The following is a 25,715-nucleotide window of genomic DNA, read 5'->3' as shown; positions in this document are numbered from 1 at the left end:
CTGTCATCATGACTTTATCCAATCATGCTCATTCCCGCCCCACAGTATAAAAGTATTCTTTCAATGGCAGTCATTTTCAGTGTGATTTCGGCATGGAGAGAGATAGAACAGGGCTCTGTTCAATGCTATTAGTTAGTGTGCTATACTGTGCTACTTTGCTTCAGTTGCCAGTGTAGAATATTAGTTTGGTGTCAGTCTAGGAATAGTGTGAGTGTAGTGAGGAGGACCATCATTCAGCTTTGCATAGTGTGCAGCTAGAGTAGGGACAGCTCAGATAGTTTCACTGAAGTGTAGTGAGACCGTGTCATTCATACATATATTAGTGTAGAGTAGGGAAAGTTCAGATAGCGTCAGTGTAGTGATGGTTGAACACCGTCTATTTGATTGCGTTACTGCCAGTTTAACACCATTTACTTCTGTGTGCATTACTGCCAGTTTAACGCCATTTACTTCTGTGTGCGTTACTGCCAGTTTAACGGCATATAGTTTTTTGTGTGTTACTGCCAGTTTAACGGCATATAGTTTTTTGTGCGTTACTGCCAGTTTAATACCATATAGTTCTGTGTGCATTACTGCCAGTTTAACACCATTTACTTCTGTGTGCGTTACTGCCAGTTTACCGCCATATAGTTTTGTGTGCGTTACTGCCAGTTTAATGCCATATAGTTTTTTGTGCGTTACTGCCAGTTTAACGGCATATATTTCTGTGTGCGTTACTGCCAGTTTAACGGCATATAGTTTTTTGTGTGTTACTGCCAGTTTAACGGCATATAGTTTTTTGTGCGTTACTGCCAGTTTAACACCATATAGTTCTGTGTGCATTACTGCCAGTTTAACACCATTCACTTCTATGTGCGTTACTGCCAGTTTAACGCCATATAGTTCTGTGTGCGTTACTGCCAGTCTAACGCCATATAGTTTTGTGCGTTACTGCAAGTTTAATGCCATTTACTTCTGTGTGTGTTACTGCCAGTTTAATGCCATATAGTTTTGTGTGCGTTACTGCCAGTTTAACGCCATATAGTTTTGTGTGTTACTGCCAGTTTAACACCATATAGTTCTGTGTGCATTACTGCCAGTTTAACGCCATATAGTTCTGTGTGCGCTACTGCAAGTTTAATGCCATATAGTTCTGTGTGCGTTACTGCCAGTTTAACGCCATATAGTTTTGTGCATTACTGCAAGTTTAACACCATTTACTTCTGTGTGAGTTACTGACAGTTTAACGCCATATAGTTTTGTGTGCGTTACTGCCAGTTTAACGCCATATATTGTTCTGTGTATGTTACTGGCAGTTTAACGCCATATAGTTCTATGTGCACTACTGCCAATTTAACGCCATATAGTTCTGTGTGTGTTACTGCCAGTTTAACGCCATATAGTTCTGTGTGCGTTACTGCAAGTTTATTGCCATATAGTTTTGTGTGCATTACTGCCAGTTTAACGCCATATAGTTGTGTGCGTTACTGCAAGTTTAATGCCATACAGTTCTGTGTGCATTACTGCCAGTTAATGCCATTTACTTCGGTGTGCGTTACTGCCAGTTTAATGCCATATAGTTTTTTGTGCGTTACTGCCAGTTTAATGCCATGTAGTTTTGTGCGTTACTGTAAGTTTAATGCCATTTACTTCTGTGTGCGTTACTGCCAGTTTAACGCCATATAGTTCTGTGTGCGTTACTGTCAGTTTAACGCCATTTACTTTTGTGTGCTTTACTACCAGTTTAACGCCATATAGTTCTGTGTGCGCTACTGCCAGTTTAATGCCATATAGTTCTGTGTGCGTTACTGCCAGTTTAACGCCATATAGTTCTGTGTGCGTTACTGCCAGTTTAACGCCAAATAGTTTTGTGTGCATTACTGCCAGTTTAACGCCATATAGTTTTGTGTGTTACTGCAAGTTTAACACCATTTACTTCTGTGTGTGTTACTGCAAGTTTAATGCCATTTACTTCTGTGTGCGTTACTGCAAGTTTAACGCCATATAGCTCTGTGCGTCACTGTACATTTGGTGCATTATATTGCAGTATATTATAGTGTATCCGTGGAGTGTGTCTGTGTAGTGTGAGTACTCAAATTAAAGTGCATCAAACACCACTTTACGTTGATTATAGTACATCGCCCCCTCCCTCCAATATTGTCTGGGGGGACAACAAGGAGAGGCATATGATCCCTTGGCACTGTAAGGGTGGCAGCAGCAAATGTGTCCACAGGCAAAGGTGGATGTGGTGGTCAGCAGGGTATCATTTCCTCTGTTTAGTGAGTTTGCCCGTGCTATCCAGCCACAGCATGCAGAGGAGGTAGTGGACTGGCTTACTAAACCTTTCTCATCCTCTTCATCCTCTGTCACACAAGCAGAGACAAGTGTGCAGTCCCCTGCAGTTGCCAGAGTGGCTAAACCTGCCTCCTTGTTATTTGACCACAGCGTCAGCCACTTGCCCCTTGACGATGCCCAGCCATTGCTGGATTCAGATGTTCATTCTGAGGTTGAGGATGACAGGAACATGAGCCTATAGAGAGGGGAGAACACTGGTAGACAAATGGGCATTCATGTTCCCCCAGCCGCAGCATATTGCCAAGTTGTCTCCAGTGGTAATGATGGAGGAGATGATGATGATGATGAGGCCACTGACGTGACTTGGGTGCTAGATAGAACATAGGAGGAAATTGAAGGTGAGGGAACTAAAGGTGAGGCGGCACAACCCCAAGGAGGCCGACATCAAGAAAGAGTAGAGAGCAGCCACCCTATTCCATCACATTCTGCAGCTGTTACCTCCATACCCACTCCCCAAAGCTCAGCTGTTTGGGCTTTTTTCAGCACATCTGCAGCAGATCGCACTGTTGCTATCTGCAAACTGTGTCTCAGGCACATCCGATGTGGCAAAAACACCAGCCATTTGGGTACCACATGCTTAACAATGCAGTTAACATCCAACCACTCAGCCTGTGGGCAAGAGCACCTAAAAGCCACACAAAAGGGGCACAAATCTGTCCCTCCTCCTCCTCCTTACCCACTTCAGTCTGCCCTGGTTATACCGAGTCATTACCTCTCAGCAGCCTTCACTGACAGGGATGATGGTATAGCACAGGGTGTCCCAGGTCCTAGCAGCACATCTGCCAGCTATAGACTGTAGCCAGAAAATTTCTCTGCCCCATCTGCTGCAGCGGAAAAAAAATACAGTCCCTGCCACCCAATGGCTGATCATTAAGGATGCATGCACTGTATTGTCACTATTTGTGACTCTATTGTCACTATTTGAGGAGGCCACAAGGATGGTGAGCATCAGTGACACAATCCCTATTGTGTTCCTGCTGGAGCAGACATTGTGTGGCATTATGGACAGGGCACTGGAGGCAGAGCAGCAGAAGGAAGAGGAGGACTTCCTTTCCTCTCAAGGCCCTCTTTATTCAGACACCATCATTCCTGAATGAGAAGGGGGATTCTAGCACTTTCATAGGCTTCGAAGAAGAGGAAGACATGCGTCAATCTGTAAGTGATGGCGTTCCAACGAGGCACATGGACAACCTCATGCTTCAAAGCCTACAAAAGGACCCAAGAATACGTGGCATAAAGGAGAAGGATTATTACAGGTTGGCAACCCTCCTTGACCAAGGGGAAGGTCTCAGAACTCATCCCGTCCCCACAGAGAGTGCAGAAGATAAAAATCTCTTGAGGACACATTAAAGAGGATTTTATTGAACGTTTTTCCTGACTCCAGTAGGTTGCAGTGTAGTGGAAAACGTTGTTTTGAGTCTTCTGTTGGTCAAAAGAGGAGCATTAGAGAAGGTGTCCGTATAAGTGAGGCATTTTGGAATTTTTTTAGTCCTCGCCTCCCAGGGCTGTTAACTTCCACATCCCATCGGCAGCATCTGCATCACATAGTGGATGATTACCTCAGGGTCAAAACAGAGATGGAGGGCTTTCCAGCTGACGATCCACTGACTTACTGGGTCATGAGAATAGACCACTGGCCAGAACTTGCCCAGTATGCTTTTGAGTTGTTGGGATGCCCTGCATCCAGCGTGCTTTCAGAACGGGCATTCAGTGCTGCAGGAGGTTTTGATACTGATCATAGAACGCGTCTGTCCACAGACTCCGTGGACCGTTTGACTTTTATAAAAATTAATCAGTCCTGGATTACCAGCTATGAAGCCGCTGATGCCGATGTCACTGATTGTCTTTTTGGGATGTGGAATCTCTGCAGGACTTCGAGGCTGCCTAGCCTTGGGGGTGTTCAATCATTTCATCTGGAAGAATGTTTTTGGTATAGGTTTCATGGGCACAATTAACACCCAAAGACCAATTTTTCAGCACCTGTTTGACAGGTGCATATCATTGCAATTTTTTTGCCTTCATCAAGCACCCCAGACACTCAAAGAGTTATTTTTCTGCACCTGTTTGACAGGTGCATGTCATTGCAATTTTTTACAGCAAGGCCAATTCTTGCTTTCATCAAGAGTACCGCTATAGGGTTATGGTGGGAAGGCACCACCGACACCCAAAGACCAATTTTTACACACTCGTTACTTCTATCCAAAGTCAGAGTGACACCAGAATGTATCCAAAAAACTCTAATCTTGTTCCCAGTGCATTACATTGTGGCCTCATCATACACACTGGCTCTCCAGCTATTGCTGAGCAAAAAAAAGACAGCTTGCAGGGAAATGTCATTTTTTTTGGCTTTATAAATGCAATTATTGCTGCAGCAGATTCTAGACATGGTACAGATCTGCCACTTTACATGTAGACTAAGGGGACCCCCCAGGCACTATATTGGAAGGAATTTTTAATTTTTATGCTTTCACTTTAAAAATCAAAAAATCACTGCTCATTTAAAAATTATGTTTTTCACAAACTTTTCTTTTATTGATACATGTCCCTCAGGGCAGGACCCGGACCCCTATAACCATTGTATGCCCAATTACTTGCATTTAAGCCTTCAAAATGTGCACTTTTGATTTTTGACGTTCGGGTCACATTGACTTTAATGGGGTTCATTATAACAAGTGCCACTAACAAGTGTAATTTCCAAAGCTTCTCTAACTTTTCCTAAGTGGTGACATATCTCTAGCACTAAACCACCCCTAGCACTGACCTCTCACCCTAACACTTAACCTAAACCCTAAAATGTCTTAAATTATATCCCAAAACCTAAACAGCAAAACAGAAATATAGAATGTAGATCAATATGTTTTAATTAGTAAAATCCAAAAGCATTGAACTCAAAATGTGGTTGTAATATACAAATACAGTGTATCTGATAGTAATTGTCCTAAAGAGGAATCAACTAGAGATATCAATTGCTGTAACCTCTCTAGGTATTGAGGGACACTAAGTCAGAAGCTTCCTTGTCCAGGCATGTACCCTCCAAGCTTATCAAAATGACCTTCACAATGCATTAAACAGTGTAAGGATGCCACCAAGTTGTGCACATCTTTACACTGATGCATGATGACCTCATTGGTGTGCTGTTTCTTCATCGTGCAGTTACAGATTGGGGTGGCTCCTGTACCAAGCTGTACTGCTATTATACATTGTAGTTTACAGGTAGTTCCAGGACCTGACTTTGCTGTCTCACAAGAGTGAACTTTTTAACGCCTTAAGAATTTATGATTCTATTCAGCCTGGATCACATGCCTGGCAGAACAGAATTGCAAGTCCTTTGACAAGTGAAACTGTTTACCAGTATTCCATGTATTTAGCAGTTTTCCTGGAATTCAGTCTCAAGACTATTTTATCATGCCTATCTGCAAGTAAGGACAACAGAATTTGAGAGGGTTTAAATGTGGGCAACACCATAAATTAAAATTTGCATAAGTTAGGTAAATTTACACTAGGAATAAAAGTGCTTTAGAAGATATGTGAGAAATATGCCTAAGCAGATCATAGATTATAGACTGTTCATTGAGCATTTAAGACCTAAGACTGTGTGAGGTACACAGGGATATCCACTCAGACTTCAAAGGAAAACCATTTATCTCCGCCATGGAAAGGGTTCTTTGCTACAAGTGCGATCACAGTTTGGCATTCTCAGCAAAAGCAGGTGCCGATGGCCAGATTTATAAGTGAATTTTAATTTGACTATTAGTACTAGAAATGGCATCTCCAGATATAATTAATAGGATTCATCGGTGGAGAGATTGATCCAGATACTGAATCATTTTTTTTTTTACTAACAACTGATTGGCCCAGGAAAGAATGATAATTTCATGGTGAAGTAATAGTCAGCTGGCTTGCTTTGTGTTTTTTATGCTTTCTTCTTGATCAGCAGCAATTAAACTGTATCAAAATTAGAACAGGTTGAACTCAATGGGCATTTAGGTATGCTATTAATTCATTATACTTTGAACAAGCATTATACAGGTATGTGGCAGCCCCTTATCCTGGAAATTCTGAAATAAATAGAGACAGCAAAGCATGAAATTACAGATTTCCCACATCTAGCATCTTCAGTGTGTGAAGCACTGCTAGACTTCTATATCATATTGGTTGAACTAGATGGACTTGTGTCTTTTTTAAACCAGACTAACTATGTAACTAAGTATCATTTGTGGAATTGTACTTTTTTAATGCGTTGTGGCAGGACTCTTATGGTTTCATAATGTGCAGTCAAACGTAGGCCCCTGAGTTTGGGTGAGCTTTAACTCTCAATGCATGACATGGTTGATATGGTATGATCTGAATGCATCTCTCATGGTTAATGGGGTTCCCATTGATGCCTGAGCTGGGATGACAGGAATCTTTTTATTTACAGGAACCAATATGGTGTCTCTAGATGTGCATGAGCAACAAACTACTCATAGACATGCAATGATCTGTGTTCTTCTCAATTTAAAAGCCCCACCCCACACACACACACACAAACTTATATTTGTTTTCTTCCCTGTCCCTTCTCCACAAGGTAATATTTTAGGCGTAGTATATCTCAGTTGGAGTGTGAGATAATCACCTGTCCTTTCATGGGTAGATTGCTTGGCCGGTGTTCCTTGAATGCGGGAGTGAACATCTAAAATTACTATCAACCACTTAAATCTAGAAAGTTTTGGGTGCTATTAGCTGTTATCATATTTTAGAGATAGTATTTCAAATTAGTGAAAGATGTCTTGCATAAGGTCAGTTTCCAGGCATTTAAAGTAAAAGATCTGTTTATGTTTAAAACTTAACCGACCAAGGGAGGGGGAGAAAACATTGATGGCCAAAAACAAATAGCAAACATTACACCCATTTCCATTCAGATGGTATTTGACCTGTAGCTATTATTCATATGCAGAAAAGACCTGAAATAGGCCTGACCATCGTGTTATTTGAGTTTCCCTGTCAACATGGAAACAGAGTCAACCAAGAGAGAGCCATAATATTACCAGTGCAATATTTTTATTAGTGTGAATGTCTCATAATGATAGGGATAACATCTTGTATCATTGGACTTTTAGGTTGGATGAGTCCGTTATGGAATGTGATAGAGAAGAAAGTTTTGAGAAGGAGAACAGGGGCAGGAAGGACACACAACAAGTACAGGAAGTGCAGGAGGGAGTAATATATATGGTTAGACAATGATTTATCTAAAAGAATTTGACTTTTTCTTCTTTGGTAAGCAACACCCAATAACAGTGAACAAATGTAGAAGAAAAATAGACGCAAAGATGGAAGTGTAATTTGAGTGTATTGGTTTAAGACTGGTGGCTATAGGGCAAGTTGAATAATCTTTCCGATTTCATACTTAAGTAAGTCATAATACAGCATCAATTATTTGAGTTGAACAAATAAAAACATATTTTGACTTGTTATGGAAAATAGGGACACTTCCCGTTCAGATCCTTAAAGTGTATGTAAACCCTCTCCTATACCCAGTGAAGTGAACAGCCTCAGATGATACACAGAGATGAAACAAATCTCCCTATATAAGTTTTATTTGTATACCTGCTGTCTTCAGCTTTATATACTGTTTAGAAAGTGCACATTGTGTTAGATTTTTTTCTTCCAGTTTTAGTTATGGAGTGGAGTTTTGGCATAAACGAGACAAATTTCCAGCTGTTTTTATCTCCTGTGTCGGAGAACTTGTCAGAAATGATTATTCTGTTAACAGAGGAACAGAGCATCAGTAAGACACTGGACTTAGGGCTTTGGCGAGAGATAAGTAAATACTACAGATATATGTGCCCAGGTAAAATTTCATGAATCAGGTTTACATCCACTTTACGTATCAGAATATTTTGAAAATAAGGCTTTCCTTCATGTAGCATCGTGTCCTGTCCTTCTGTTCACAGACCTTATTTCTCAGCAGTCATCAGTATCAAATTTTTCCGGTAAAGACTTGTGCCCATTTTTACAAAGATCATGGCACTAAGTTACATTGTATGAATAGATGTACTTAGAGCAATGAGGAGCTACAAAGATGAGGTATTTTTTCTTGTTTAAGAAGGGGTTCAGAGAGTAGAAACGCATCTTTTTTGTTGTGATGAAATCTGAAGGGGTGTCCCGAAACCCCACACTTATCTCCTAGTTAAATAGATGGGGGTTAATATCCAGTGCCCATACTGTCACATCCAGCCTTAACTGAGAGGAGGTGAAGATTAATGTGGGGGAAGGTCTTTTTTGCAAGGTAGCATTGCTAGAGGCAGTACTAAAAGACTCATTAGCCTTTTTTAGACATATAACTATACAAGACCTTCCAAGAGTAGACCCAGCATGTCATTTAGACTAAAACAAATTGAATAACCAATAGATTTGTAGGGAATCCATTTTTCATTATAATTTAACTACCTGCTTAGCATCTGTGTTTATTTTATACTGCAGCATCAGGACATTTATTCATTTTTGAATCAAATATCTCTTTATTCAAATGGGATTAAGGTTGATTTAGACAGCAATAGGAAAACAGTTTTGTACCACAAATAAATATGCAGTGCAATCAAGTATAAAAGGATGAACAGCAAAACATTGGAATTGTCAAAAGGACAAGCAAATAACTTTTTGAAGGCTGTTCAGAGACAATTCATTTTTCCATTTTTAATCAGAATCCGTGAAAGCTCCCAACAAAGAGTTAATCCTAAGAACATAGATTCAAATTCTGGAGATTTCTCTCTATTGCAATATGAACTATGAATATATTTGTACATACACAAGAAATTAGTAGGAGATAGGTTCCTGACAGATTCTGTGACCTTTGCTGGGTGGAAAGTGTGGAGGCACATAATGGAAACTTGACATTTTAGATGGTTCAACATGAATCACACAGGGAGTATGTATAATAAAGATCTGAGTCAAGGTTTGGATCTGCACATTCATGTACTCGTTCTCTTTGACACAAATGATAGGCTCCATTACAAAAGGTTTATTGTTGTAGGCCAACCTGGCACCATCCTGTGTAATTTCTCCTATTTCCACTTTTAGAGGATTACAAATCAGAGCTGAGAGAGCAGCTTCCACTGATTGCTGGCTCGGCAGCAGCGGGTGTTGTCTTCATAGTATCTCTGGTGGCTATTTCCATTGTGTGCAGCAGGTAAGTACATGTTTCTGTCTTTATATGTTTCCTTCACAAAAGTACCATGTCTGGTCATACATGGTATGATATTCACAATTGAAGCAAATTATATTATAGTTTATAGATAATGTTCTACTCAAAAGTATAAAGCAACACTGTCACACCCACAAGTGGGTGTGCTGATTTCTACTTTGGAATATTACATAGGTTTATTTAAGCACTCCATTCTATGTGTAAATTTCCTATTTTGGATCAGTGTAAGTACCATTTATTGAATTGTTGTCTCTATGGATAATGTTCAGCTTGTCATTCTACTAACTGAGGTCATGTGCAGATCAGAATTGGAGCTGAAATCCAGGTAAGCAGCTGAATAAACAGTTGAAATGCATGTGAATTATTCAGCCAGCCTTGTGATAACAGCATCCCGGGACGGGACAAGGGGTGGGCAGGAGGGACGGCTACCCTGGTCACTGTGGTATCATGTGAGCTGGGGGGGGGGGCATCACAAGGAGATGGGGGTAGATTTGTGTTAGAAGGGGGAATTTGGGGGGGCGGCAGAGGATATCCTTCTAGGATGGGAAATTTGGGCTAGGTGTTAAGAGTGTTGATTTGGGGGGATTTGTGTTGGGAGGGGGATGAGGCAGTTTGTGTTTGTGCTAGGTGGGGGGATTTGGGGCAGTTTGTGCCGGGAGGGGAGATTTGAAGTGAGGGGGAGAACATGTGTACTAGGAGGGGAAATTTTAAGTGGTAGAGAATTTGTGCTAGGAGAGGTGAATTGTTTTTTTCATTGGGGGGAGGGGATTTGAGCTGGGGGGATTTGGGGGATGGGGTACAGATCTGTGCTGAGAAATGGGATTTCAGCAGGGAGGTGGATTTGTACTGGGAGGAGGGGGGATTTATGCTTAGAGGGTAAGCATACAGATCAGTACTCAGTGTTTTTTTTTGGGGGGAGATTTTTTGCTGACACATAATGCTCATACATGTTGGGGGGGGGGGGGGGCACAGTTTGTCATGTTCACCCTGGGCTTTAGATGACCTTGTCCTGGTCGGCACTGACAGTGTCCTTGCCAGAAAACAAGGCCCAGTTCCTGGGGAGCTGTTCAGTGTTATTATTGTTATTTTTATTATACAGGATTTCGATAGCGCCCACAATGCTTTACAACATAAGGGCAGACAGTACAATTACAATACAATTTAATACAATAGGAATCAGAGGGCCCTGCTCATTATTGGACAGGATAAGGGTTACGTGTCAGGGAGTGTATTCAAAATTTTACTTTCTGGTTTTAAGTGTTAGGAACCACTGTATGGAATGCTTTCATTTTTCCGCATAGGGAAGCTTCAGAATGTTTGTTTTACCCTGCATCAAATCCTACCGCCAAACAAATATGAATGTTTCAAAGCTAAGAAAAGCTAAAAAGTTTTTTTATACTTGTCAGGAGTTTAGCTTAATACTTGTCATTCATGGGAAACCTTTCATCTGTAGGAACAGAAGAGAATAGGCCTGCTTCTCATCATAATACTTGGCAAGCACCTAAAAGGGAACATTATAAAATAATAAGTCCCCCAAGCTCTGTTTGTATCTAAATACCATGTACTGTAACATGAACCAGTGATCATTTTAGAAAAAAAAAGCAATGCCTTTCAATGGAAACAATATACTTTTTTTGTGTCCCAATTCAGGTATTTAAATCTTGGTTGCTGTGAGCGGTCATCTCATAGTCCTCAGCAGGCCTGTACCAGAGAAAAAAAATAACTCAGCTACCCCAATGCCATAGGCTCTTCCTCTGTTCTGTGTAAGCTGTGATGCAGGATATTGAAGAGGAGGGAGGCACATCATATACTAGGGCAGGGGTCTTCAAACTTTCTAAACAAAGGTCCAGTTTATTGTCCTTCAGACCTTAGGGGGGCCAGACTGTGGTCAGTGGTAATAGAAAACTCCCCAGTGTCAGTGGGAGTAAACAATGCCCCATCATTGGTTTTAGTGGGAGAAGTGTTGGAAGTTGTTGACATCAGTGGGAGGAATGGTGCCCCATTGTTGGCATCAGTGGGAAGAATGGTGCCCCATTATTGGTGTCAGTGGATGGAATAGTGCCTCAAGGGCCAGATAAAGGGAAGCAAAGGGCCACATCCGGCCCCCGGGCCGTAGTTTGGAGACCGCTGTACTAGGGGGTCAAGTCTGGGCTGCATTGAGCTTATCCCTCACTGCAAGTGACATTTTAACTGGTTTTGTCATTTAAACTAGGATTATTCTGTAAAGGTTTTACTCCATTTCCTCTCTATATGGTAACAATACAATAAAAAATAAAATTGTACAATATATTGTAATTTTTCAAAGCCAGGTCTGATCTCCTCTATCATAGTCACATCCTATTCCACAAAAAGCCATTTCCACTGGCACTTTACTCGTAAATGTAGCTTTACGAAATTTACAGAAGACAATTACGGTAAATAAAACACATTTTCCAACCAGTACTTTCTGACAATGCAGGGTCATTGTGTATTCTTTCTATGGAGCTATCCCACAATGTTTTCTCATGGCCATAACCATAAAGGTCACTAGGTGCTCTGGAATTTCATCGTCATCACATGCGAATGTTTTCTTTAGGAAATTAGATGTCCTTTGGAACAATTTAGTAAGTTGGCAGAAAACAGATAAAGCAGATATTGTTCTTAATGCATTATGTCTGCACTATACCATTCCTACTGAAATCCATTTTCTGCTCTCTGGCTAGATCCACCTAGTTATCCATTAAGCATTTATCCTCTTCACTTGTATAAGACAAAACACCATCTATGACTCTGCACCACAATTTTTCAAGTTTAGTTTTGTTATATATTCCAGGAAAAGGACGTACAGTAAAGAAGCAGTGTACAGTGATAAACTACAACACTACAGCACCGGCAGAGGTAAGGTTCCCCATTCCAAGACAGAGTGACCAGACCTTAGATGTACAATCATTACATTTATTGTTGTTGTTATTAGTATTATCAATATTATTACTTATACTGCTATGGTTGATGTTTTCATTAGACTTTGTTGGTCATTTATACAGTGAAGGCAGTCATTAGAAAAATTAGGCTTCCAAAATAGAGGTTACATGTACTACATCACTTTGCATGCATATTGATCTACTTGTTAAAGTCTGTTAAAGTGAGTATATTATATTGAAATGTTTGGGGGTATTTAGCTCAGTGCAGTCCACGCCAGTTATGCCATTTAAGGACTTGTTGATCAACATTTATTAATAGGAAAGAAAATGTCCAAACAATCTAGGTTTCCCATGGAGGGGGTTTTCACCATTAACACAAAATAATGTTCAGCCTCCTGGCTCTTTATAGTAGCACCGCTGCTCAGGCTTTGTGTCTCGTTCTTCCTGACCGTGTAACAGAGTCCCTGTATGCACTTGCAAACACTATACCTCAGTTAGCACTCTTTCTTCCACAGCTTTACTGCTGCTCCAGCCCACAGACTTGGGCCCTCTGTTCCATCACAGACTGCACCATGCAGCCCTCTGGCTTCTCCCTTGCACACCTGGACTCCTTAGGATAGTGGAGCCCAGAACCCTGGTCCTGACTCTTACAAAAAACCCAGAACCCACGTGCACAATCCGTGTCCTGGCTATTCTAAAATCCTGGTCCCAGGATTGGAGATTTCATCCCACCTGGATCACTATGAAATATCCAGGCTCAATGTCCCAAACTGGATTCTACCAAACACTGAAAAAAGTGGTTCCTCCAAATTGCACAACCATCCTGAAGCCCCTCAACCTGTCTAGCTGAGAATCCTGGGCCACATACACCATGACAGGGAACTGCGCTGTCACAATATATATATATATATATATATATATATATATATATATATATACAGTATATAGATAGATATATAGATATAATATTCCTAACTTCCTAACTCAGAAAATTACCTTCTATTGCTCTCAGCCTCCTTCAAATCTATATATAAATCTTTTTTTTTGTGCTCTGTGCTTTGACTTCCTTTTAGAGGGTGGCTACGTTCATTCTCCATAGTCCCACTGTATGTAGGAATGTAGCCACCCTTTCTTCCTCTCTCCCAAGATGGACTAAGTACTATGGGATATTTAGTGTTCATAAAGCAGTGGCATGGAAAATAGAGCCATCAAGTAGTGGATTAGACCCTTTCATGACCAGAGTCTTTTTAAGGTTAGGTGCCCAGACCAAGTTTATCAGCACCTGTATGCATATCAGTTAACTTAACGGTAGCCTTATAACTAATTTTTCTGATTCACAGCAGATCTGAGAACTGGAAAAACAAACACCAGTGCACATTCCTAGTTCTCACACAAGGGACATTTAACATTTGGATTCATAGAGTCATACTGTGCTTACAAAAGGGTTAATGCAGGTTAAACACCTACTGTAGAGGTACTCAGAGCAGTAGTACTATATACCTTTTTTAATTGAATATCATAAACAACAGTGCTGCCATTGAGTAAAAGGGTATGTGTATAGAGCAGGGGATTTTTAGGGCATATATCTTGGTACATCCTACGTACAATTTTTTTAAGGGAATGTGTTAAATAATTATCAACCACTAACAACCAGCAAGTGTGGGGCTCCAGAGTCTTCTCACTTAAAGTAGTAGAAAAACCCAAAACTAAAAATGTAATATATTGCAACTGAATAATCATGAGACGTGGTGGCTGTATCGGTTTTCTTTTATTTGGCTTTTCCCCTCTATTTTCACCTGGGGATCTGGCCAGTAAAACCCCTCCTGATTAGTGAGACACAACTCTGGAGAAATGAGCACAGGAGGAACAGCAGGCAGCAACATTGTCAGTCAGGAGGAGGGAGTGTTAAATGTATTAGCAGATTTAAAAACAGTATCTAATTGAAGACAAACTCCAGCTAACACTTTATAATCAGTTAGAGCAAACCATTTTTTCCTTTTGGGATAAAGGTTTTCATAATAAAAGTTGACCATTGTAAGCACCCCTGCCAGTGTTAAGTGGTTTGTCTCATCCATGTAAACCGATACATTCTGCTGCAGCTTTTGTAAAACAACAGACTCGTTTGCTGGATTACCAGATGAAAGTAGAATAAATATAATAATAATAATAAACTTTATTGGATATAGTGCCTTTAAAGGTAGCTCCTCAAAGCGCTTTACAAGGATAACACAAGAAATACACTGTATAGTATAAAGGAAAAAAGGGACAATTACATGAAGGCTTGTCCAAAGAAAATCGTTTTTCAATCCAATTTAAATGAGTTTAGAGAAGTTGACTCTTTGGAAGTGAATTCCAGAGTTTTGGAGTGTAGCAGGAGAAGGCTCTGTCTCCCGACGAGTGTAGGTGAGTAGAAAAGACCAGAATTTGAATTTGAGAAGCGGAGGTTACGAGGGGTGGAGTAAGTTGATAAGAATTCAGAGAGATAATGGGGTGCCAAGCCATGAAGAGCCTTATAAAAGGTGAGCAAGAGGATATTAAAGTCTATGTGAAACCTGAGAGGTAGCCAGTGCAGAAAAAAGAAAGAAAACCTGCTTTATTTATCTATTTATTTTCATTTTTTTTACCTCTGTTCCATATGAAAGGGTTATATTTGACGCCCTGCTGTTTAACACCCTTCCTATATAAGCAGTATCAATCGGAGAGAGATAGACCACAAGTGAGCAGCTGGTTTATGTATAATGAGAAAAATGATACAAAAGATCAGTTTAGAAACTTGAAACATTCATAATTAAATGTCAATTAAATCTGACAAAAATGATTACAGTTTCCATTTAAAGTTCATCATTTTTTATACTGCTACTTTTTTCTTTGAATTGTAGTTTTTTAATTTATTTTTTAGTGAAAAGGCTTATAGATTTTTTTCAGAGAATAAGACAAAAATGCCTTTATATAAAGCTGTTTTTTCCAGCATTTTTATTTTTTTTCAGTGTGTTGTACTATGTTGTCTTTGTTACCTGCCTCCCCCGTCCCGGTATTCCTGTTTCCCGTGTTATCAGGTCAGGCTCCCATTGCACATCACTCAGAGGCTGCAGCTGCCAGCTCTCGCCTGTACTATGGCCTCCAATCACAGGCACTTGTCACATATGATGAATCTTGATTTCTTGCTAGAGTTGTCCCTTCATTTATCTGCTAATAGGTTTCTTTTGACAAAGTAAATAATAGCCAGGCTGCAGGTTCCAGCCTGCACCACACTGCTTGTCCCCAATCTGTCAGTCTTAGCACTGAGCATGGCCCACATTCTTCCACCAGACTGGCTAAGGAGCATACTGTTACATGAGAAAAACTAACAGGATGTGGGCTGGTAAGCAGCTTTTTAACCACGAAGATGTAACTATTATAAGCAGTAGGATAATATACTTATTGCCCACAATACTTTTTGTCCTAAATATTTTTTGTGCTTGTACTTTATAAAATTACTGTCGTAATTGAAACTTGTCAATAGTAAAGCAGCAGTCTCTCAATGTGACAAACAACACAAATATTATATGCTAAAATATATGTATATAAACAAAGAGACGCCCTTGCAATATATATATCTAAACTAAAAAAGAAAAGAAAAAAAGAATGTAATATAAGGCGTCTTACCAAGGTGTGGTGCCTGTATTCGTTTTCTTTTTTCAGGATTTTTTTTAATCCTTATTTTCACCTTCTGATCCTATTATTAACACACTTCCTGTCCCTGGGTAGCTACGCTTCCAAATCAGCTTACAGGAAGTGACAAGGACACTGCATTTTTATCTTAGACTGAAAAAGTAAAAGGAAGGCAGACACCCCATTTGAGAACTTTTTGGGTTTAGTGATGCTTTAATCTTGTTGCGCTACTGTGGATTTACATTTAATATAATATTTGTTTGTATTTTCACTTGTATGATTTATATTATTTTTTTAAGCAGCGGCACAAAACTGGTTATTTTATATGAAATTGAAATTTATTTAATGCGCAGGCCAAACAGCAATTTATAACCATACAGAAGCATAAAAAAAATACTGCGCTTGTGTCTACCTCAAAGTGATACTAAAGGTTCATATTTAAAAAACAAAAAAAACAAACATGTTATACTTACTTGCTCTGTGCAGTGGTTTTGCACAGAGCAGCCTGGATCTTACTCTTCTCTGGTTCCTCTTCTGTGATCCTGACCCCTCCCTCCTGTCGAGTGCCCCCCATAGCAAGCAGCTTGCTATGGGGGGAGGGGAACACGAGCCGAGCAGCAGCTCCATGAGTCCATTTAGACATGGAGCCATGGTTCGGTCCCACCCCCTCTCTCTCATAATTGGCTCACTGACTTTGATTGACAGCAGCGGGAGCCAATGACACCGCTGCTGCGTCTCAGCCAATCAGGAAGGAGAGTCCCAGACAGCCAAGGCACTCGCGCACATCACTGGACAGAGATGGGGCTCAGGTATATATTAGAGGGGCTGAGGGGGGCTGCTACACACAGAAGGCTTTTTATCTTAACCGCTTCAAGATTTTACCCCCTTCCTGACCAGAGCGTTTTTTGCGATTTGGCACTGCGCCGCTTTAACTGACAATTGCGCGGTCGTGCGACGTGTCTCCCAAACAAAATTGACGTCCTTTTTTCTCCACAAATAGAGCTTTCTTTTGGTGGTATTTGATCGCCTCTGTGATTTTTATTTTTTGCGCTAGAAACAAACACATTATTTTTTACATTTTGCTATAATAAATATCCCCAAAAATATATAAAAAAACATTTTTTTTCCTCAGTTTAGGCCGATCGTATTCTTCTACATATTTTTGGTAAAAAAAATCGCAATAAGCGTTTACTAAATAGGGGATAGTTTTATGGCATTTTTATCAATAATTTTTTTTTTTTACTAGTAATGGCAGCGATCAGCGATTTTTATTGTGACTGCGACGTTATGGTGGACATGTCGGACATTTTTTACACATTTTTGGGACCATTGTCATTTATACAGCGATTAGTGCGATTAAAAATGCACTGATTACTGTGTAAATGACACTGGCAGTGAAGGGGTTAACCACTAGGGGGAGAGGAGGGGTTAAGTATGTCCTAGGGGAATGATTACTAACTGTAGGGGGAGGGGCTAGCAGTGTCATTACTCTGATCACTGCTCCCGATGACAGGGAGCTGTGATCAATGACACTTGTCACTAGGCAGAACGGGGAGATTCCGTTCGTCCTCTCCACGAGGCGATCCCGGGACTCGCGACCCGACTCACGGAGCTCCCGGCTGGCGTATGCGCGCACTGCTGGCGACGCGCACGCAATGGCACAGGGGGGAATTCAAATGGATGTACCTGTAAGTCCATTTGCCCAGCCGTGCCATTCTGCCGACGTACATCGGCGTGCGTCGGTTGGGAAGGGGTTAATGCATAAAATGCATTGAGATAAAAAACCTTCTGTCTTTGCAACCACTTGAAAGTTTACAATATATAAGCTGCAAACACATCGTGAGATATTTCCCACAGCACAAGAATTAATAATGAATGTGTTGCACTAAATAATACACATCAAAATATAAGTGAATAGTCCCAAGTAAAAATAAATGCAGAGTCCCCAATAGAAGATTGTTGAGGATTCTTCTTGTCACAGTTCAAAGTGTGAGCCACATCAAACTCCCTTCACCTCAAAGGCCGACCACCACCAAAAGGGATCAGGTGTGTGCTTACCATGTGGCTAGGACCTCTTAGTTAAAGGCAGGTCTGGCAGGCTTTAGGGAAATTCCCCCTATAGATCAGCATTCAAGTAAACAGGATTGGGGTAGACATCTGATAAGGCCTCTTTCACACGGGCTACCAGGAGGTGGTAAAAACAGCACCCTCTTTCCCCCAGCCACCCACCTAAAAAGTATAATAAAGTCGGAGGAGGCTGTTCACATGCCACGGTAAATTTAATGCATCATACTGAATTGAGAAGCCAATACTCTCGCAGAAACGTGCAAATAAGAAAGCACTGGACAGTGTAAAAGCTTTTAAAAAGGCTGATTTATTAAGGTAAAATCACACTCACATATGTTTAATGAGAATGCACATATCACCAAACAAATCCAGCAGGTAACAATGGCATCCGCGCTCACTTCCGGTAAACACGATGACATAGACACACCGCACCTCCGTACGCATTTCGTCACCAAAGGACTTCTTGTAATTACAAACAGCAATATATAATGGGGCACATTTATAATGGTGCAAATGTGCCACAACTATGAGCCAAGCATTTCCCTTGCAGTTGTGGCGCAGCCACATTGACCTGAATGCTGCCTTCTCAACTCAGTATGACGCATTAAATTTACTGCGGCATGTGGCCTCCTCCGGCTGTATTATACTTTTTAGGTGGGTGGCTGGGGGTAAGGGGGGTGCTGTTTTTACTACCTCCTGGTAGCCCGTGTGAAAGAGGCCTTATAGTTTGAGGCTGGGTTTACAGTTATGTGAATTGGATGCAGGTTTCCCAAGATGCAATTTGCATGACAGGAGAGTGTGACTGGCTTTCAATGGAACCAGTTTACACATCTCCGGGGTGGCCGCAGAGCACACCGCAGAAGGGTACTGTGCATCTTTGGCTCCATTTCAGGTCAAACTTCAGGCAAAAAATTCAGACCTAATTCGGACCTGAAAAGAGGATGCACCGGAATCCCTGCTGTGCCCCGCACCGCACATAGTGTGAACCCAGCATAAAATTGTGCCTGCCATTTTACATATAAACAGTTTTTAATGGGATTATCCTTTAAGCATATTTTGCACAACCCCCTCTCCAACCTTTATATTCTTTGTGCTCATTTGCATCATCCTTCATTTCTTTGCATCAAAGGCCCTTTCGACTCTGACTTTGTAGACATTCTCATGACAACTTCCATCGTGTATCATCTTATGGAAGATGTCAGGAAGACAAATTCAATCATACTACTCATCTACTCATTCAATGTTAGAGAGACAGGTGATGTGTTTGGTATAGTTTATAGACCAAGGATAAACCAATAGTAAAGGGTTAATGGAAAATCGCAGCCAGTAGCGCTCCTGGCAATACGCATTTATTGCTGACAAAAAAGGGGCAGAGATATATGCAAACATATAAAAAGCAATAATTATCCTTGTGAAAATTATCTTTTGATTATGCATATTTCCATAAACATGCTGAAAGGTGGCATTAGGAAAATAATAAAGATTTTGCATTATGTAAAGGTTCTTTCAGGCAGGAGAATTAAGTCGCCAGCCTTTTTTAGTGCGCCATTTGGGCATATAAATGCATCTCTTATTGCCCAATTTGTTTACAGCAGGCCTCTTAGCTGGAGAGAAGAGCCAGAAATTATGTCTGTCCTTTCCCCAGAAAGCTTCTTGGCTGCAGTCAGGGTGAAAATTAATTAACCCGCTAAGATCAGAAAGATTAACCTCCTTTGCAATGTGTTGCTGTCATCTTAGGCTGTGAAAGAACAAATGATCGAGCTGATACGCAAATGCCAATGACTTCCTGGAAGCAGAACAGAGAACTCCAAATTGAATTTTTTTTTTTTTCACAAAGTGCATATTATCGACAACACTGAACAGAGAACCTGGGACACAAGGAACAAACCTTCCTTTACCCCAGGACACAGTGATGAAGTAGGAGGATAATGGAATGATGATTTCATTATCAAATGCAGATAAAGCCAGAATGGAGGATTGGTGAGTGATGAGGGATGAGAGAAAGGAACCAAGATTCCTGTAAAGAAAGGAGGAAGAGGAGCAGGAGGGGCTGAGAAAGCGTTGAGAGGTGAGTAAGGTAAGGAGGGGAAGAGACTGATGGCTGTATAGATATACGGGACTCACAAGGTAAGATAAACTGGTGAAGAGGGAGAGGGAGAAGATCTAGTGTCACTGCAATATCAAATCTTCATTTCCTCACATACTGGACAAAGACTGGAGAAGATTTAATCATGTCCTCTGAAAGATTGTCAGATCCACAGAAATCATTTTTCAGAGATGAGATAGGAAGAAGAACCTGCACAGTCGGAGTTCCTGTAAAAATAAGAAGTATTTGCTGCAATGGAACTGAAGATGTGATAGCATCAAGATATACCAAAAAAATATATGAGTACACACTCATTTTTTTTTTTTTTTTACTATGTCAGAAATGTGATAAACTACATAAACCCTTTGTGCACATATTACTGATTTTTCTTTAGATCTTTGTGAGTTTGTATCCACAATAGGCATGAAACATGTATATTTATACATGTTTAAAAAAAACCCTTGCATTCATTTGAAGCTGTGTTTTAATAATTTATTAAATACGATTTGCACACATATTCAAACATCACTTGTAATCTGCACACCAGGATCAAAGTGCCTCTGCAAGTGTGTTTCCTAATGTTGTCCATAAAAATATTAAGACTGAAAGATATAGTAGCAATTAAACTAAAAGTGTGCTTACCTAAACCTTACTTTCATATCTCCTTAAAATTAACCTTTTACCAGGCTATGGACATTCAAGTATAAACATATTTCCAACATGTCTGCCCTGACCTCTGTAGCTGCAGCATTGTGGAGTAGTTCATACTCAATGTTCACCACAGAAACTTTGAAATAAGGTTGTAGGTTTTCTGAATAGCTTACTGCACCTGCATTGTGTTAACATTAAAGTGTTACTAAACCCAGGACCCTACATCCACCATATCTGGTCTCCCACAGTACACAGAACATGGAAATGCAATCATTTTAGTAAATATAAATTGCTAAATACCCATTATTATCAGCAGTATATAGCAGTTTTGTGACTTCTAAGCACCGGTTAAAGCTTGTAGGATGGGGTTTCATTCTCCTCTGATTGTCCTATGGGGATGCATGACCCCTGACCCTCTGTCTGAACAGTGCTGATTGGCCCAGTACAGATCACATGCACCCTTCCAATACACACCAAACTGAGCATGTGCAGAGTGCCCCCAAGGCTCTGTACTGTCAGGAGATATTGGGGACAGTGGAAGGGCAAGATCAGAGAAGACAGGATCAAACAGCCTTTGTACACAATGTGCAGGATTAACCCCTTAGGTTCCACAGTGAGTATAACAAGCATGCTTTACTGCATATACAGACTGATTATTCTCTTGTGGGTTTAGTAAAAGTTTAAAAGCGCAACAGACTGCCAAGTGCCTGTCGCCAAAAAAAGCCAAGGTAGATGAGCTAAGCTGTTTTAAATCTTGAGAATTAAGTACTCCAAAAAGCCTCATACACATGGGCACTTAGCAGCTCCTGTGTGGTTAGGTGCAAAATCCCTGGTGCTTTCTGGTCTCTGGGGAACTGCATGAATTGCAAAGCACAAATGTCAATACATGGCATCAGCACACAGGAGCTGCTAAGCACCACATGAGGCCAAATTTCTTTAGCTACAGAGGTTAAGCTAAGCACTTGTTATAAAGCCCATTTGTATATATTTACTTTTGTAAATATAAAGTATGGTTTAAAGTAACAGCCCGTGCACACTATCCAAAAATCGGACAAAAAATACCACTTTCAACGCGATCGTACGATAATCCGATCGTTAGCACAAAGCTTTCGAGAGCTGATCACGACAGTTCATCCGATATTATTCGATCGGACAAGCACGAAAATTTTCCTCGTATGATACCAGATCGTACAATTTTAGTTTAGTCAGTACAGTTGTCGTCCGAAAATACAATACAAATACATTACAACACATGACATCACCTTCCGATTTTTTTTCTGTTGTACGAGAATTTTTGTTTCTCTAGTAACCTATTCAATTTCTACTTGCGAAAAAAGTTGGACGATCCGTCGTCCGATTTTCAGATCGTGTGTGCGGGCCATAAGGTTTACTGTAAGGCTTCTTCCTTTTTCCAGGAAAATGGTCTTACTTTAATAACCAGTGCAGTCATTCTTGTACTTGCTGTAACACTCTTTTACTAATTCAGGGTTATTCATGGTAGAGTTCATCCTGTGCACCAGACCCTGGTATAATTTTGATATATGCACATTGATTCATGTGTACAGGAAAATTTACATAATATTTCTGTACATGGTAAGGTTTTCAGCTTTAGCTGTTAGTCATTAGAAGTTTACTCAACTACAGGAACATTGTGCAGAGACTCAACAGATCCACTTCAGTGTCAACAGTAATCATCTTAGTCTAGGACCATTCAGCCTAAGAGGTCTTGGCAAGCAGCCACTGATGCAGTATAGTTTATTTTTCTAACTGTGGCAGCTCCCCTATGTAGCAGATAGTGATAGCAAAAACAGGACTGGAGAACTTATTACAAAAGAGCATCCAACTAACCTATCTGTGTTCTGTTGTTTTCAGGCTCACCAGGAATGAAGATTTACATCGACCCCTTCACATATGAAGATCCCAACGAAGCTGTGAGGGAATTTGCTAAGGAGATTGATGTCTCCTTTGTGAAGATTGAAGAAGTTATTGGGGCAGGTGGGCATTAGCTTTTACAGAAACATTCAAGTGAACTTCTATAAATACTGCCACTTATGGCAATGCTTACAATGTGTCATGGGGCCAAACCTGACCTGCTTGTATTAGCAGCAATTTTTACTAAAATTTTGAGTACATCAAGGAAAAAACATGGTCACAGCATTGCTTGCACTGCACTCATATGTGCAGTAGGCACCTCGAAGTAGGGTCTTCATCTTGTCCGATGTCTCACTTTTTAAACAATACTTATAGGGCTCGTGCACACAGCGGTGAAAAACGCAGCTTTTTTTAATTTACTGTTCTGATCTGAACACAAGTGTATTGTCTTCTATGGACCAATGCACACAGCTGCTTAAGCTTCATTCTTTCAGAAGCTGCTTGTGTCCTTGAGAATTTCCATGTATCCAAGCAATGAAAGGATGCTAGGCATCCTCCTTGTGTACTAGCAACAAGGCCATTTATACTGTACACATGTAAATGTAGCTCAAACATCATATTCGTACAGCGCATAGATACCTTTTTTATTTAAGATCTTACTGCTACCTTCTGCCAGCAAGATTCTGCATACTAGTTGCCGTGTTTTATATGGCCATATGCATGTACCCATAAAATGTTTTATTACCTGTTTAAAATATTTTACAAATAAACCTTATTAAATTTTAATTTAACAGTTGTTGCTGTCATGACATTTTGTAGATGAAAAATTCTAGACTGTCTAATAAGAAATCCCATGTTTCCTTTGCCGCTTTAACTACCTGCATCTAACCAAAGCTCCATACAGGTATGTGTATGTATAATTTGATGAGACTATTCAGGCTATACGCAGCATAGCAGAGCGTTAGTTTGGGAAGTAGACTCAAACACACTGGCTGCAATTGGTAAAAATCTGAGTTTAAATAGAAATGCTTTTTTAGTATAGTGGTTGAAGGCTGGAGCCCCAATCAGCAATTTTTTTCTCCGTGTTCCTGTTGTAAATTTTCAATCACTTCCTGTCCGGTAAAACTATCATCACTGTGACAGTGAAGGGAAATCTCTCCAACAGAGACCCAGATAGCAGTAAAAACCTAATTCCCTCCCCCCACCCCACCCCCCAAAAAATAGTTTGGATTGACATATTTACTTGAATATGTTTGCACATATTATTTTCTTTACAAATGTGAGTGTCCTAAATTATTAAAAAGAAATATATTATTAGTATCAGTGGAAGAACATTAAATATAAACAAAGTAGATTTCATTAACAGCATGTGGGATCACTATGAAATATGAAGTAGGATGCCAGAGATCAGAAGGAATTTTTAGTTACCCTTCTGATCTCTGGCATTCTGTCTGATCACAGACATCTCTTGTACATCAGTGCTTGATGACCTGCTTGTTTCTGGCCTACAGGAGAGTTTGGGGAGGTGTACAAGGGCCGCCTGAAGCTCCCTGGGAAGAGGGAAATCTATGTTGCTATCAAAACCCTTAAAGCTGGATATTCCGAAAAGCAAAGAAGGGATTTCCTGAGTGAAGCAAGCATTATGGGCCAGTTTGATCATCCCAACATCATTCGACTGGAAGGTGTGGTGACCAAGAGTCGACCTGTGATGATCATTACTGAATTCATGGAAAATGGTGCACTGGACTCGTTCCTACGGGTAAGCCACTCCTCACCGTTCTGTCATATACTTCAAACTTCCTATTTATAGAATTCCTTAATTTAACTCCAGAGATTTGAAATCTGATTAGTTGCTGTAGATTACTGTGCTTTGCACATTATTGCTGTATAGCCTAGCAAAAGAGTCTTGTGGGCAAGACTTACAAAAGCCTCAGTTTTAGACTGTAAAAACTTGAGGGCAATGCATTAATACTGTTGACATCAGTTCTTCTACTGTCTGTGGGTAGTCTTGAATCAACACACAAAGTAAAACCTTTTACTTTGTGCTATAAGTTTTGTTAATAATACCAGTCTGTTCCAAAGCTCCCATGTATGTTACAGGGGTACCTACTCCTTAGCTCACCAACACTTGTTTGAAAGTATTGGTAACTGTAAGTGCAAATACACAGGTGCATACAATACAGGGGATATAAATGGCTAAGCAGCTTAGTCCATAAAAATCATACTGGCAGTTCAGGAGTTAAACAAGTGACTGGCAGTTCAAGGGTTTAGATAAGTATGGTAGTGGGTCAAAAAGGTGGCTGCTGTCCTCAGAGAGCTGGCTCTGTAATGGGCAAGAGAAGGGTAGAAAAGGAAGCGCCACCTGAGTGTAGTATTAACTAATGCTTTTAATGACACCAAGTAAGGTTACACTTACAGGATAAAAACGTAAAGAAGGCTCATCTGTATATAAGTGTGATCCTCAGTGTGTCCCTCTGGTCCTGATCCAGTGATGCTGTAGGGATGCCAGGCTGCAGATAGTAGATTACCAGCCGGGAGCTCCTTTTGTGGCCATCAGGAAGAGGCTGGGGCCAGCGTGGAAAGCACGTGGAGTGTGCGTGACATCACAGGTCGTCTGGTCACTTCCGGGAACACTTTCCAGGGGAGGGCTCCACCCAAGGGGGAAGGCTGTGGGTAGGCTGTGAATAGGCAACCCACAGCCCCAAATAGCCTATTCACAGCCTACCCACAGCCCTCTTCCTTGGGTGGAGCCCTCCCCCGGAAGGTGTTCCCGGAAGTGATCAGGCGACTTGTGACGTCACGCGCGCTCCACATGCTTTCCACGCCAGCCCCAGCCTCTTCCTGATGGCCACAGAAGGAGCTCCCGGCCAGTAATCTAGTATCTGCAGCCCGGCATCCCTGCAGCGTCACCGGATCAGGACCAGAGGGACACACTGAGGATCACACTTATATACAGATGAGCTTTCTTTCC

At 40.8% G+C, this 25,715-nt stretch overlaps 1 protein-coding gene across 4 annotated transcripts in view; it reads left to right on the top strand.

The window, feature by feature from the left end:
• The window catches only part of EPHB1 (EPH receptor B1), a 453,260-nt gene that overhangs the window by 357,177 nt on the left and 70,368 nt on the right, over positions 1-25,715 (top strand). For 3 of the 4 annotated variants that reach the window (XM_073625512.1, XM_073625507.1, XM_073625508.1), the window contains exons 8-11: positions 9,394-9,502; positions 12,312-12,394; positions 22,745-22,867; positions 24,256-24,503. In XM_073625512.1, coding sequence (XP_073481613.1) covers positions 9,394-9,502; positions 12,312-12,394; positions 22,745-22,867; positions 24,256-24,503 — 563 coding nt within the window. The remainder of the gene's footprint in view (positions 1-9,393; positions 9,503-12,311; positions 12,395-22,744; positions 22,868-24,255; positions 24,504-25,715) is intronic. The other variant, XM_073625511.1, reaches the window with a different exon arrangement.

The sequence above is a fragment of the Aquarana catesbeiana genome, linkage group LG04, assembly GCF_042186555.1.
Source record: "Aquarana catesbeiana isolate 2022-GZ linkage group LG04, ASM4218655v1, whole genome shotgun sequence".
Lineage (NCBI taxonomy): Eukaryota > Metazoa > Chordata > Amphibia > Anura > Ranidae > Aquarana > Aquarana catesbeiana.
This window is presented reverse-complemented; position numbering and strand designations above follow the sequence as displayed.